The sequence below is a fragment of the Nyctereutes procyonoides genome, unplaced genomic scaffold (genome assembly GCF_905146905.1).
Source record: "Nyctereutes procyonoides isolate TBG_1078 unplaced genomic scaffold, NYPRO_anot_genome, whole genome shotgun sequence".
NCBI lineage: Eukaryota > Metazoa > Chordata > Mammalia > Carnivora > Canidae > Nyctereutes > Nyctereutes procyonoides.
This window is the reverse complement of record NW_026575033.1, coordinates 15,231,465-15,246,379: the sequence shown is the minus strand read 5'-3', so window position 1 is coordinate 15,246,379 and position 14,915 is coordinate 15,231,465. Positions and strand designations below refer to the sequence as shown.

Here is a 14,915-nt window from a genome sequence, read left to right as displayed (position 1 = left end):
TTTATAAAATATGATAGCTTGTGCTATCCACAATGCAATTATCAGATTATGTTGAAATTACTAGTCAATTATTGATCATTTTCAGAAAATTCAAGAAAAAAATAGCAAAAGTGATTCCTTGGGAACACAGAAAAGGATTTCCTCAAAATTTCCTTAGGATAGTATTATCTTATTTTATAGCTCATACTTAGTATGATTTTAATGCTTGAAAGTGGGTATTTTTTTTTACCAGAAAATACAATTTCAACAATTAAAAATATATATGTGATTTATATCATCTTTCTGTTCTACCTCCAATTCTACCAATTCTATACCAAATAGAAAAAAAAAGTGGAATTTTGAGAAGTCTGAAATGATAAAAGATTACTTAATAGCAGACTGTATTTTAACTGATATGCTTTTGCTTTTGTTTTATTGTTATAATAAAACAAGATCATATAAAGCATTACTTTTTAATGCTAGAAAAACAGGAGCAAAATAAATCAAGAAAAATATCTGCATTTTATTTCTTGCTTTACAAACATTAAACTATATAAAAAATTAAAATGCTATTTTATATTCAACTGCTTCTAGTTTTTCATAGAAACTACACAATAGAAGAACAAACATGTTTCCTCTTAACAGTCAGCTGCATTAAGGCTAAGTCTATATGAGCAGAATTATTAGAATATTCAAGCAAATACTTAATAACTCAAGTAAAAAAGAACCACATTTGTTGTAACTATCAGACTATGTTAGACCATATTGAGGGAGAGGATTTTGATTTGTTCATTTGCCTGCCTCAGTGCTTGGTTTTATTCTTTTAGTATAAAGCTAAAAAAAAAAAATAAAAAGGAGAATTATCCTCTTGCTGACTCTGATTTCCTCCTCGGACTGATGAGTTATAATGATGACATTCCATATCTGACTTAACAAATAAATGCGAACAGTTAATGTGAAAAGCAAGCACCGTGTCCTTTGGAGAAAAACTGCTCTGTCCACAACAGTTTTTCTTCACATTAGGTCAGGGCCACTGGTGGCAGGCTCACTTAATTTTTATATTTAAAAATAAATATAAGTCAACCCAGGTGGGAAAATTACATGCATTTTAATGTGGCAGGTGGTGGCTGTTCTACCCTGGATGTCTTCAATAAATTTGCCTAAAGTCGTGACTAACTCAGGGGGAATACAGAGTGAGCTGGATCATCTTCCTTGTCCCCTGGGGGTACTGGCCTCCAGAGACTGCATCACTGGTACTCTCTTGTTCTCTACCTTCCCACTCTTTCGGCCAATGAGAGCTCAGGACAGGAGATGGGAAAGGGAGATAAGACTTATTGTATGATCCTTCCCTGCCAGGTCCCAGGTCAGCAGTGGCTGTGCTGCAGTCTTCTATCTAAGGCCATGGCTCCTGTTGGGTGACTGCTTTCCCAGGGTTACTTATCCTGGCAGTTTCCAGTAATGGCCCCTTCTCTGTGTAGGCCTTGGGGTGGTACCTAGATCTTAATCCGCAGATGCTTCACTTTCCCTTGTTCATCCACTTTATCCTGCCCATATCTTTGTAAAGAGGATCATTATTAAACGTCCTATTACCAATCACATTGTTAAAAAATTGTGTACAGAGAACATAAATTTACCACCTTAACAATTTTCCAAGTGTACAGTTCAGGAGTGTTATGTACATTTATAATGTTCTACGACCAGTCTCTACAACTCTTTTTAATCTTGCAAAACTGAAACTCTGTACCCATTAACAGCTCCCCATTTACTTATTCTCCCCATCCTCTGGAAATCAACCTTCTACTTTCTGTCCCTATGGTTTTGACTATTCCAGGTACCTCATATAAGTGGAATCATATAGTATTTGTTTTCTGACTGGCTTATTTCACTTAGCATAATGTCCTCAAGGTTTATTTTTGTTGTAGCAAATGCCAGAAGTTCTTTCCTTCTGAATGCTGCATAATATTCTATGGCATGTACATGTGCATGTACCACATTTTATGGATCCACTAATCTGCTGATGGACACGGGTTGCTTCTACCCTTTGCGTATTGTGAATAATGCTGCTATGAGCATGGGTGCACAAATATTTCTTCAAAATCTTCCCTTTAATTATTTTGAAATCTACCAAAGTAGAACTGCTAGATCATATGGCAGTCTTTTTAATTTTTCAAGGACCTCCATCCTGTCTTCCCATATCTACCTAGCAGAGAAGACACTCTGCATTCCCACCACAGCACATAAGGCTTCTAATTTCTCCACATCCTCATCAACACTTGCTATTTTCTGTTTGTTGGATTGATAGTAGGTAACCTAACAGGTGTGAGGTGGTATACAATTGTGGTTTTGATTTGCATTTCCTTAACAACTAGTGATGTTAAGAATCTTTCCATGTGCTTGTCGGCCATTTGTATATCTTTTCTGGAGCCTTCATTATTCCTTTGAGAGGGTAATGTGCTGTGACAGATATAAACAGAATTGATATTTAGGTATATAAGAGAAATGATGGTTAATTTTTGCTTCATTCTCAAGACTGACCAAAATATGATTATATACAAGTAAGAGACATTTTTATTGAAGATTTAAAATATTTTGGGAATAAATATTATCATAAGCCTTTTGAGGGGGAGGCCACAGAGACTCTTTGCAATCTATGCTCATAAATCCTCAAGAAGAGAACCAAAACACTATTTTCTGGATTAACTACCTGGAAGCAAGAGTTTTAGCAGATGATCTCTTAAAAAATATACATTTATTTATTTTGAGAGAGAGAGTGAGTGAGCACAAGCAGGGGGAGAGGGAGAGGATTTCAAGCAGACTCCATGAACCTGAGGTGGGGCTCAGTCTCAGGATCCTAAGATCATGACCTGTGCCAAAACCAAGAGTCAGCCACTTAACCAATTGAGCCACCTAGGTGCCCTAGCAGATGATGTCTTAAGAACTCTTCAGGTTTTTTGTTCTTTGCTCACTTTGGGTTGATTATTACATAGCACGTAGGTAAAGGAGTCAACCCAGAAATGCTTAATGAAATGTGAGAAGAATCAGTACAATGTCCCTGCCAAATTCTTCCTGGTTGAATAAGTTTATATAAAACAAACTCTATGCTCATTGATTCAGGCCATGAAGTTGGGGGAAGGTGGTGGTGGAGGAGGAACGAGAGACAAGTAGTAGTATTGGTGATGACCTTTTATCACCATACAAAATAAGTTCACTTGGAGTGTCTGATCTTGGAAAGAAAATAATGAAAATAACAAAAGCTGAAAAGATTTGCTTGGAAATGGAATGACATCAAGACAAAGGTTTATCAGGTGGTGGTATAAACATTACAAAAAAGAAATCATACACTTTTATTAGGCTAAATTCAAATTAAAAATAGTATTGCATGTATTTGGCAGAACAAAGTGCTCTTCTTTGATTTTGACATAAATGGGAAACAGTAATCTAGATATACTATATTGAGATTTCAAATGGCTTTAAATAGGTTCATTATCAATATGTTTAAAACCTTTAAAAATGAGCTCTTCACATCTAACTGAAATGCTTAGGTATTTAGATTGAGTAATATCTACTTCAACAACTTGAAGCATGCAATATGTTTTGAATAATTGTTAATTTATGCTAAGGTAACAACTGTGTAATATAACTGAAATCTATGTTAACAGAAGATAAGGAAATCCCTTCTAGCTATTTCTACTACAAACAGCAGGCTGCAATTTTCACCCTTCTTCCTTGTGTAAAATATGACTTTGGAGGCTTGTGAAAGCATGTGCTGTTAATTTCTGAAAATCAATAATTAGCACTTCTCAACAGTATGCAATAAAAATAACACAAAGATGAGAAAAAACACATCTCACATAAATGACACACATTCCACTTTGACTAGCTGCATTATTTATGCTTTTCTAGTGGACGATTGATGACCATGGACCAGCTAAGGACTGCAGTAATTATAGGGAGAAAAGATAAACCTAAATTAAAGATTTATTCACTAATCAAAATTAAATGTGTGTCATTAATTTTCTTGATACTAATTTCTATATAGAAACTTTATTCACTGATTCTTTGCAATGCAAGCCTTATCGCTGGGGATGAGGAACACATCACAGACACAGCTGAATCTATACTCTTGTTAGTTTTAGGGATCATAATATTCTTCTTGCTCCCCAAATGATTCTTTAAGCTTAAAAGAAAACCTAATGTGTGTTTCCACTCCCATAATTTCAAATGTAGGGGTTTTCTTTCTCTTTTATTATTTTCCTTTCAATTTTAATTCAGCTTTTGAATTTGCTAACATTTTAAATGTTAAAATGGTTTTAAGAAATCTTTATCAGCCATTTTGTTGATCATTTGTTGCAATTCATGTCTCAGAATAAATGCCCAGGAGAAAAACCCTGAACATTTCCCATATGAAGACAATTAGGCATCATGGCCCTTGTAAATGGACAACAGTGTGCTACAACCTACTCAAGCAATCCACAAGTGGGGCGTTGGTATGTCTTGTCAGATAGAAGAAATGAGTCAGAAATGGGGGAAGGAAAAGACAAGGGATAATAAACTCACAGAAAGAATAAGCAATGACCAAAGGCCATCATTGCCGTCACTACAAATACCTTCATTTACACCATCAGGAGGAAAAGTGGGTTAATTTTTTCCTTATAAATTTTATGAGTTCATCTTTTAGGAAAGCCAGCATTGCAGCTGTTTTGGATAAAGACACATCTGTCTTGTTGGTTCTTGACAGCCTTATCATGTCAGGTTTCTGTAGTAGCAGGAATGGTTCAGCAAAAAAAAAAAAATAAATAAATAAATAAAGTGAAAACTGAAGGAATTTATTCTACTTCTTTTGGGCATATTCTCACTATAGCAGATCCAAAGAAATGTTTTGGTATCCCTGTCATATCAAAGAAAGAGATAAGTGAAGAAAATATAATCTAAGAAGACCAAGAAATATTAGTAAAAAAAAATCAGACTACAAATACCACACTTTTGGTGATGCCTGGATGGCTCAGTAGTTGAGCGGCTGCCTTCACCTCAGGGTGAGATCCTGGGGTCCTGAGATTGAGTGCCACACTGGGCTCCCCATGGGGAGCATGCTTCTCCCTCTGTCTATGTCTCTGCCTCTCTCTGTGTCTCTCATGGATAAATAAAATGTTTTTAAAAAAATACTACACTTTTGCAGTATTATAATTTAGTATTTACTGTTTTAATATTTCCAGCATAGATGAATGTGTATAAATGCACAAATAAATAAATATTGCATGGCCCAAATGTTCTAATAGTTTGCACAGAAAAACAGCCTTTTATGTTAGGCTTGTGTTTATACCTCTCACTGCGGAAGAGAAATCGTTTAAGTCCTTTTTCAGTTTGGCAGTGTTGACTATACATATGATGTACATATGGTATGTGTATACATCATATGTACATGTGATATAGAGAAATGAATTATTAAAACAAAAGTTCTTCCAAGATACTTCATTTAATTATGCTCTTCGATAATAATAACCAATGTCTGTGGACTGCTTTATGGTTTACAAAGTACCTTCCCATCTTTTATCACATGTTTCTCAAATCAGACCTATGAGTTAGGTATCAATTGTTATCATTTTATGTACCAGGGAATATAAAAGTTAAGTGATTCACTTAATATTACTCAAATTGTAATGACTGGCTATGATAAAACCTATTATCTGGTTCCCAACTTTCTATCATCTTTTATTGCCTACTGCATGCCATATAATCATACTCTAAGGCAGACAGGTTTGAGTAATTATATCCATGATTCTAAGAGTGATCAATTTCAGAACAGTTTTAGAATGAAATGTTTTTCACTCATTATAAGAGTACAGTAAAGAAAAAAATCTGTGACATTTAATTTGTAATCTCTACTAACCAACTATTGGCTATGGCATAATCCCCCAGTGCCTTTGGAACTCTTGAAGACTGATAAAGATTAGTGTTTACCTGGGAAGTGGTTAGAATAAACAATGAACAAAATGGCTGAGAAAGATTTCTTTTTTTCTTTTGAGAAAGAGTGCAAGTGAGTGGAGGGTCAGAAAGAGAGAGAGAATCTTAACCAGACTCCACAACCAGCGCTGAGCCTGACACGTGCCTGGATCATACAACCCTGTGATCATGACCTGAGCTGAAATCAAGAGTCAGACGCTTAACCAACTGAGTCACCCAGACACTGCACTGAGAAAGATTTCTCAGAGCCGTCTTAAAATTTCCTGTATAATTCCTGGAAGTTTTACAGAGTCAAGAGTTTTAAGAAATTCAAAAGTACAAGCAAAACAGAAAAACCTTACAAGTTAAATTAGAATACACATCAGGTGTCCCTCATTTTTAAGAATCATTTTGAAAGTAAGAAGAATGTCATCCCTAAAACTAGTAAGTATTAGTAAATACTGTTCTTTATAAATTCCTAGAATGTAATGAGACTAAAGTAACCCTGACTGAGAACCAGAAGACCTCACCTAAATCTGACTTGGATGGTACATAGACTGTGTCTTTGGAAAAAATCATTTAATAAGAGCCTAGATTAATGGTTTTTAACCATTAATGTATGGTTAATGTATGGGGATGTATGTGAAATGCCTGGAAAGGTTTCCGTTTTTGTTTTTCTTTTTTTTTTTTTTCCGTTTTTGTTTTTCAAAATAAACCTGCTTGGTTTATTGAGTTCAAAATGAACTCTAAAGCCTGGATGTCCTGAGATGCCCATGGGATGGGAAATGGGACAGTGGATAGGGAGTTAGACAGGGTTAGATGAATAGGGTAGGTGTGTTTGAAAAGAGTTGAGGGGTTGGGGATATAGTAGAAATTAGAGTTAAAAATCTGAGACTAGGTGAGAGGTACATGGCAGTTCATCACACAATTCTCTCTACCTTTACAGGAATTGGAGAAAAGCTTTCCAGATCTTTTATATGCCTTTAGTAGACAGTGCTTCTTAAACTTCAATGGCTCAGACAAGTCACTGGGAATCTCCTTAAGTGCATGTTCTGATTTAGTAAGTTGGGAAGGCCTGAGAATCTGAAGTTCTCACAAGTTCCCAGGTGATGGGGATACTGTTGGACTATGAACTACACTTGAGTGGACAGGAGTTAGAATACCATGGGACCAGATAATTACCAACTAGAATATTCTATTTCCTCAGCAGGTCAGAGGATGGAGTTTCTCAGCCATCATTTGGTAAGTAAAAAAACAAAGCAAATCACATCATTTTTATTAATATGTAAAAATGGTAAGAAAGAATATTCATTACTAGGCTTAAAATTACTGTTCAAATAGTCAGTTGAGCTCATCTATGAAATAATGTGTCTAGAAGATTATGATATAAGCCAAGACTTAAGACAATTTAAATAATATCTAATATCCAACAGATCTAGTGTTTACATATTAAGAAGAGCTTTGTACCAGAACTGTTCTGTCATGTTTCTGCCCAGAGGCTGTCATGATAAAGTTTATTATCAGTTACTGCTTTACAAGTATAAAATAAGTTAAGCTGTCATATTTTTCTCAGGCAAAGATCCTAAGCTGTCAAAGAATGTCAATTTTAAATCTGACATAGAGAAGAAAATTATCTGTTATTCTGACCTCTAATTTCTTGACATTTTAATGCCATAATTGCTGTGGTTAGTGCTGCTTCATGATTTCACCTGTCAAGGAAGAATGAATCAATAACCTTAAGCCATTTCTCAAATTTTAGCACTAACTTTCAAAATTCAAAGTTATAGGCAGATTGTGGGATATGTGTTGTGTTTATATATATATATATATATTTTTTAAAGGGATATATATCAATATTCATATATTAAATATTTATTGTTTAAATCAGTGTTTATTTTTTTAAAAAATTAAAAAAAATATTTTATTTATTCATGAGAGACAGAGAGAGAGAGAGAGGCAGAGACACAACACAGGCAGAGGGAGAAGCAGGCTCCCTGCAGGGAGTCCGATGCGGGACTCGATCCCAGGTCTCCAGGATCATGCCCTGGGCAGAAAGCAGGCGCTAAACCGTGAAGCCACCCAGGCATCCCCTAAATCCATGTTTAATTTAAGCATCAAAAAAATTATCTCCCTTAGGCCAGTTGGACTTTAGTATAAGATAACCACAGCCTTCCTTTGGTTTTATTTATGTGAAATGTAATGTAGTATTTAAAAAATACAAAGACAAATGTTATCGAATAAAAGAAATGCACCAAACTGGTAAGATGGTTAATGTTTTGAACACTGCCTTTCCCAAGAGTTTATGTCCAACCATTTAAGTAGGTATTAACTTTCTCAAGGCATGGTATCATGGTACAGACTGCTGGGATTTCAACATTGATGTTTTCATAAAAGATGTGGTGCCTCCCAGAGGGCCCTCCTCACAAGGGAAATGTATATGTAAGGGGATATAAATGGCTACCAAATAAGGAATATACTGCACTTCATTCCCCTTAGCTACAGAGTTCTTTGGGTGACCATAGATGCTAAGCGCTTTTCAGGTTGGCAAACATTGTCATGTATTATTCCTCCTTTGTGAAGACAGCAATTGAAGAGGGAGATCAAGTGTCTTGGCCAGCATTAGTTCACAAAGAGCTCACAGATTTTAGGGGGGTTCTCATCTGTTGCAGGTTCTTAAACGATACTGTAGTACATTTTTGGGATTATATTAGGTTTTGTGGAATAGAGGAGATAGGGGTGGGGAGTGAGGAGAAGAACAGCTAACTCATAGCCCTTGATATCATTAATCTGCTATGGCTACGACATAATAAGCAGTTCCCTTAGTGGTCTTAAGGAGATAAAGTATCTTCCTGAGCAGTCTTGAGTGGATGCAGGTCCACAGGGTCAGAGCAAATTTCTCTCTCTCTGCTGGTGTATGGTTGGGCCTCTGCGGGCTGGGGGAAGGAAGGTAACAGTGTTCTAGGTATGTGCTCCCTTAGCAAGTATTCTTGAGAACTGATGTCAGAGTTTTTGGGTCGGGAAAGTCCTATAATTTGATGATTAAGGCCCATACATAGTCCCGCCACACACATACTGTCCAAAGCAACAGTGTGATTTTTTAATAGAAGCTGGTATTTTTATAGAATTCAAATAATAAATACTATATCCACATAAAGAAAGTTACAATTCTAATTCCATTTTTTATTCCCACTTATCATTTTACTTACTCTTTTTTTTACTCTCATTTAAAAATGAAAAATCTGCTATTTTTCTGTCAATTTTAATGCTGTCATGCACTTTTGTTACATTCACTATGCTTAAAATAGTTTATTTTGCCCGACAGGATTAACTTGGACAGACCTCTATAATGGATAAAATGTATGATAAGATAATTCAGGAGGAAAAAGGTTTATGGCATTTAAAAATAAAAAATCAACTTGGAGATGGTCTTGGAATAAAAGGATACACTACTCCAATTATATTTTTCTGATTCTACAGGTATTGGTTCTAAAAGAAAAATATAATTTTTAAGGTGTTTACAGAACTGGGCAAAGATGTAATGTGAAAAAATAAGTAAGCTCAGAATTACCTCCTATAAAATAATTTGATTACAGGGAGTAAGAAATCAGGGGAGTATAATGGTTTGCTGAGAAAATCCCCTTCTTTCACCACAGAATTTCCTAATATCTGGCTTCTCTCACTCATTCATTCTCTGTCTTTATTCCCTTCTCCCACCTTCAAGCACTAATTCATTTCTTCCCACATACAATGTGATATAACCCTGTACCTAATAACATTTTTACAATGTGTTCTCTGAATATTTAGCCCTAAGGGTCCAAGAGCACAAATCACGAGCCTCTTCCCTCTCTTCTTCCCTGCTTGAAGCCATACAAATGGAGCCAGTTTTGGTAGAGGTATGTAAGAAGTAACTTTATGGAAGCAAATTTTTCTTAGAGAGCTCTATTTCCCAAATCTACAAGTTTTCCACCTCTAAAATTAAAAGTAAAAAAAATAAAACAAGCATTCCACTGATGGGAAATGTAGCCATGATTGCTTGTTTTGCACACAGCAGATGGCCACTATTGGGCGGAATGGAGGCTGGGATGTGGCTTCCTGGCAGCAATGCTCACCCAGCAGCTGTTGCTCCTTTACTCTTTCACCTATCTGAAGTCATTTTGTGCAGTGTGGAGGTGATTTAAATAATATTTTATATGAATACTTTCACTAAAAATACTTATGCACATACTAGAGCACATAATTCCCAACTGCTAACTATAAACTTTCAGGATAAGAATGTACAGGAATAAAAATACTCTACCCTCATCTATTTTATCAATGCATTTTTTGAGCATTCTGTCTAGAAGTCTGTAATTTTGCATTTATTAAGAAAATACATACTGGCAGCTTATTTTAATGTGAATGATTCTTATTCAAATATTCAACTAGCTTTTCATTAATAACACACATAGGGCATTAAGCATTTTAATGAAGATGCTGAAATAAAACAAGTAAACGAAGGATACTGAAGTACATTATCTGTGTGTACAATTCAAAAAAGAACACAGTGGTTTCATTACTTGGTTTTGAGATATAACATTCATTTTCCAACATTTGTTAAAAACCTGAGATTCATGTTTTATAAAAATTTATGCTGAAAAGAAATTTATACAGAAAGTGATGGAAAGCCAAATTTGTGTCTCAGAGATGACAGAAATTTTTGGAATAATATGGGACTTAACACCTACCTCCCTGAGCACAGGATCAGTGATACTATCCAGGTTGACAGAGCCCTCATAGGTTAAGTAATGAAAAACATTCAGAGCACGGACTGCTTCTGGTCCTCGCTGTTTGTAGCCAAATATAAGGTCAATCCACTGATGCAGTTGGCAAGAAACAAATTCACTTTCCAGGGCCTGCAAGGAGTTAAAAAAGAAATAAGAGACCATACAAACTTAGCAAATCTCTCTTTTTCTTACTTTGAAATATTCTATACAAAGAAGTACAAATATTATGCTCTTTGCATTACTATATTTTTAATCTACATATTAGATATCTTGTTCCTAGAAATGGCAAAATAATAAAACAATTAGACTTTATTAAAAACACAGGCCTGAATGAAAATTTACTCGCTCTAAAATGCTTAGCTTTCTTGTGGCTCCATTATGTATGGCATATGTTTTTAAAAATTAAATAGATTTCTTAAAAAAAAACACGTTTAAAAGAAAAATAATTTGAAGTACCTGTCTTAATTTTACAAAAATTTCATTTTTCTATTTCTTATAAAAGATTTTATCTGTTTCTTTGAGAGAGAGAGAGAGAGAGAGAGAGAGAGCGAGCATGAGCGGGAGAAGGCACAGAGGAAGAGGGAGAAGCAGACTCCCTGCTGAGCAGGGAGCCCCATGTAGGGCTGGACCCCAGAACCCTGAGATCATGACCCGAGCCCAAGCAGATGCTTAACTGACTGAGCCATCCAGGTGCCCCTTCATTTCTCATTTTTAAACATTAGTTTAAAACGAAACCATTTCACTAGAAACTTTGATATATGCTTATTTTCCTGCCTCACATCTTCAAATTTGCCTCTAACACTACTAAAAGGGGATGCCTTCCTTTGGCTACAAATGAATTCTTGCTTTTATATAGTCTAGGAATCACTGGGCAATTTTAGATGTTTGCTAGCTAGTAGGAAATGAATGCAAATTACTAATAGTCAATGAGCTTACTAAGCTTTCATAAAGAGAAGAGAAAAAAAAAAAAGGCCTTTTCATTTCCTAAGAAGCCATCATAAGCTTCCTGGAGGTATCCTGACTTGTAGGCACAGGGTTCTGTTCATACCTGACATGAGCAGTGCCAATCACTGTATGGTTCTCTATGCCTCTCACTTACCATATCCACTTGTCATCAATTTCTTATTGATTTTAAGAGCACACTGATTTCAGCAACATGAACAAAAGCTGTAGACCTAGCTTCTTAAATTTCAACTAAGTGTAGCCATATTAAACAATTTTCTAAATTACAGCTGTAACTAGATACGTGAATGAAGTCATTCTCTGACTTCATGACCCTGATTTCTAAGGTGTTGACACCAATTTGGAATTCACTTAATTAATAAATAATTCTCAAATTAGCTCTCCGAGAATTCCATTTAATTTTTTTAATCTATAAAATATCTGAATACTTTTTAACTTTTCCTGTGATCACATTTTACTAGTTATTTTATTCCCCTCAACATCTTCTTAATTTCTTTCTTTCAAAAGTTTTGGTATTTTACTTATACCAATTATTGTGACTGTTTCTCATTCAGAAATATAAACAATTAGACTTTATTAAAGGATAGTTTCTGTACCAAAATGAAAAAGAATTTATATATTCTGTATCTTAGTGGTATTGACATAATAGTTCAGATCAGAATACAGGGAAGGAGATTAAAAATTCTGTATTGGTTATGTCAATAATGTTGGTTTGGTCGATGTGTATAAATGATTCTGTAAGTGCAGTGTAACTAGTTAATAAATAAAAAAGTCAGCCTAGTTATTTAATAGTTTTCAGTGCCTTGTACAGTAAGGGATAAAAACCAAAAGATTATGGAGTACCTACCGTCCAAATGTATTCATGGGAATTCAAAATAGTAGCGAAATCAGATATATTACATAAAGATTTATAGGGGTGCCTGGTGGCTCAGTAAGTGGGGCTCAGTAAGTTTGGTTTCAGTTCAGGGCATGATCACATGGGTCCTGGGTTCCAGCCCTGGGAGATGCTCCCTGCTGAAGCGGAGTCTGCTTGAAGATTCTATTCCTTTGCCCCTCCCCCTATTTGTGCAAGAATGCTTTTGCTCCCTCTCTCCCTTTTCTAAAATAAATAAATAAATCTTTAAAAAAATAAAGGAGGATTTTACCAACATCATCACATAATCAGTTAAGCAGCAATCATTTCAAATAAATCTTACTGATATCACTACACATATTTGGAAAGGATTGATGAAATTTACTATTACTCTGTTAGAGTGAAATGATTATTGAATAAAATGCCTAATGCAGGTGTGAGAGATGGAGGGAATCATGATTTTTGACTAATTTGAATTTAAAAATGGATTTGTTATCTTTATCTCCATCCTCTACTTTCATTTCCCTCCCCTACCAGAGGCAACATCTATAATGTGGTTGATGTTTCTCCTTTTGTTTTCATCTGTTTTTATAAAACATCACTCATTATTTGTGTATTTTTGATTCATAAAAATGGTATAGTTATAGATTTCATTTAGTTTCTTACTTTTTCCACCTAGTATTGCTTTTGAAGATCAGCCTACGTCGCTGTGTGTATAGGAAGTCCATTGCTTCTACTAACCACACAGAACTGCCCCCAGCAGTGAGCTCTAGACTGCCTCTAACTCCCTATGACAGAATGCTGTGATAAGTGTCTTCTCTTGAATCTCTTTTTGGATCTTTGTGAGAATTTCTTTGGGATTTATAATCTGGAGTAGGACTGCTGTGTCACTGTAGTGGATGTGTACAAACAATGACTCAGCAGTAATTAGTGCCCAGATGCTCTTCAGGATGGCTGCCCCTGTCTCTACTCCCTCCAGCAGTGCATAGGGTTCTATGTGTTCACATCCTCATCAACTCTTAGTATTACCCAGGTTTCTAATTTAGCCAGTGTAATAGGTATGAAACAATACCTCATTGTTTTAATTTGTCTTCCTCTGATTAATAAGGAATTTGACATCTTTTAAAATACGGCCTTTTGGGTTTCCTCCTCTGTAAATTTCTTGTTTACATCCTGTCTTTATTCTGTTACTTTGCAAAAGTTCTTTGAATGTTTTAGGTAATAGTTCCTTGTTGGTTTTAAACATTGCAAATGCATTCTTCCAAATGTCATGTGTCTATGAACTTTTTATCCATGTTGTTCTTTGTTGAACAGAAATTCCTAATTTTGAGCGAATCAGATATTTTTTCTCTTTATTTTTTATACTCTTGGGATTTTGTTTTGAAATTACAATGATGACTTTCTATAATTTTGATGTATTAGGTTTATATTTATGGCTTTACTTTTCATATATTGATCTTTAATCCATCTAGAGTCTACTTTTACTTGTGTAAGTGGTATTAAATAGGGATTTAGTATTGTTTTTGTTTATATAGTCGATTTTTCCAATACCATCTATTAAACAAATACAACGTTCCTCAATGGTATATGATGCCACCTTTAGTGTGTGTATATCTGAAACAAAGATATGAAATTGCTAGTGTTTACAGATATGATAATCTACCTAGAAAAAACAATACAATCAGCAAACAACATATTAGAACTAATAAAAGGGCTGCAAGGTCCCTCTTTCTTTTTGTCTTTATTCCCTGTTTCCTCCTTTCCTTTCCCTTTTCTCTATCTATCTATCTATCTATCTACCTATCTATCTATCTATTCATAATCCATCCATCTATCCATCCATTCATCCATCTGGATATGTGTGAGTCTCCAGGTGTTTCCACTCTTTTTATTTCATTTGTTACCCTAATTTACCCTAATTATCTTTATTTCTCATATATCTTTATATATGGTGGATGTATTCTTGTTTTTCAGTCACTGCAGCTATTTCTGATCCTTATTCTTCCCTATAACTTTTACAATAAATGTACATAGATACATCAAAATAATTGTGATTGGGGTTCAATACATTTTTGGATTTATTTGGGAAAATTGATATTAAGTTTTCCCATCCAGAGTCCCAGAATATCTCTTTACTTATATTGATTTTCTGTATGTATTTTATTAGAGTTAAAAATTAATATTTTCTCTATAAAGGATGTGAGAAATCTTGGTTAATACCCTGTCTGTAAGTTTTGTTGCAATTATAACATTTCCAAAATTATGTTTCCATTAATATGGTTACTGATGATGTAAAAAAAAATACACAGATTTCTTCAAGCTGATTTTGCTTCTGGCAAGTCTTATTAGTTATAACTGTAACTTCTTTATTTTTTCTTTATAGAATTGTTCTCAACTTTGATGATGACATTAAACAA

At 34.8% G+C, this 14,915-nt stretch overlaps 1 protein-coding gene across 2 annotated transcripts in view; it reads right to left on the bottom strand.

Annotated features, from left to right (window-relative positions):
• NBEA (neurobeachin) overlaps window positions 1-14,915 on the bottom strand; it is a 672,481-nt gene that overhangs the window by 41,055 nt on the left and 616,511 nt on the right. For both annotated transcript variants that reach the window (XM_055317362.1, XM_055317363.1), the window contains exon 48: window positions 10,644-10,811. In XM_055317362.1, coding sequence (XP_055173337.1) covers window positions 10,644-10,811 — 168 coding nt within the window. The remainder of the gene's footprint in view (window positions 1-10,643; window positions 10,812-14,915) is intronic.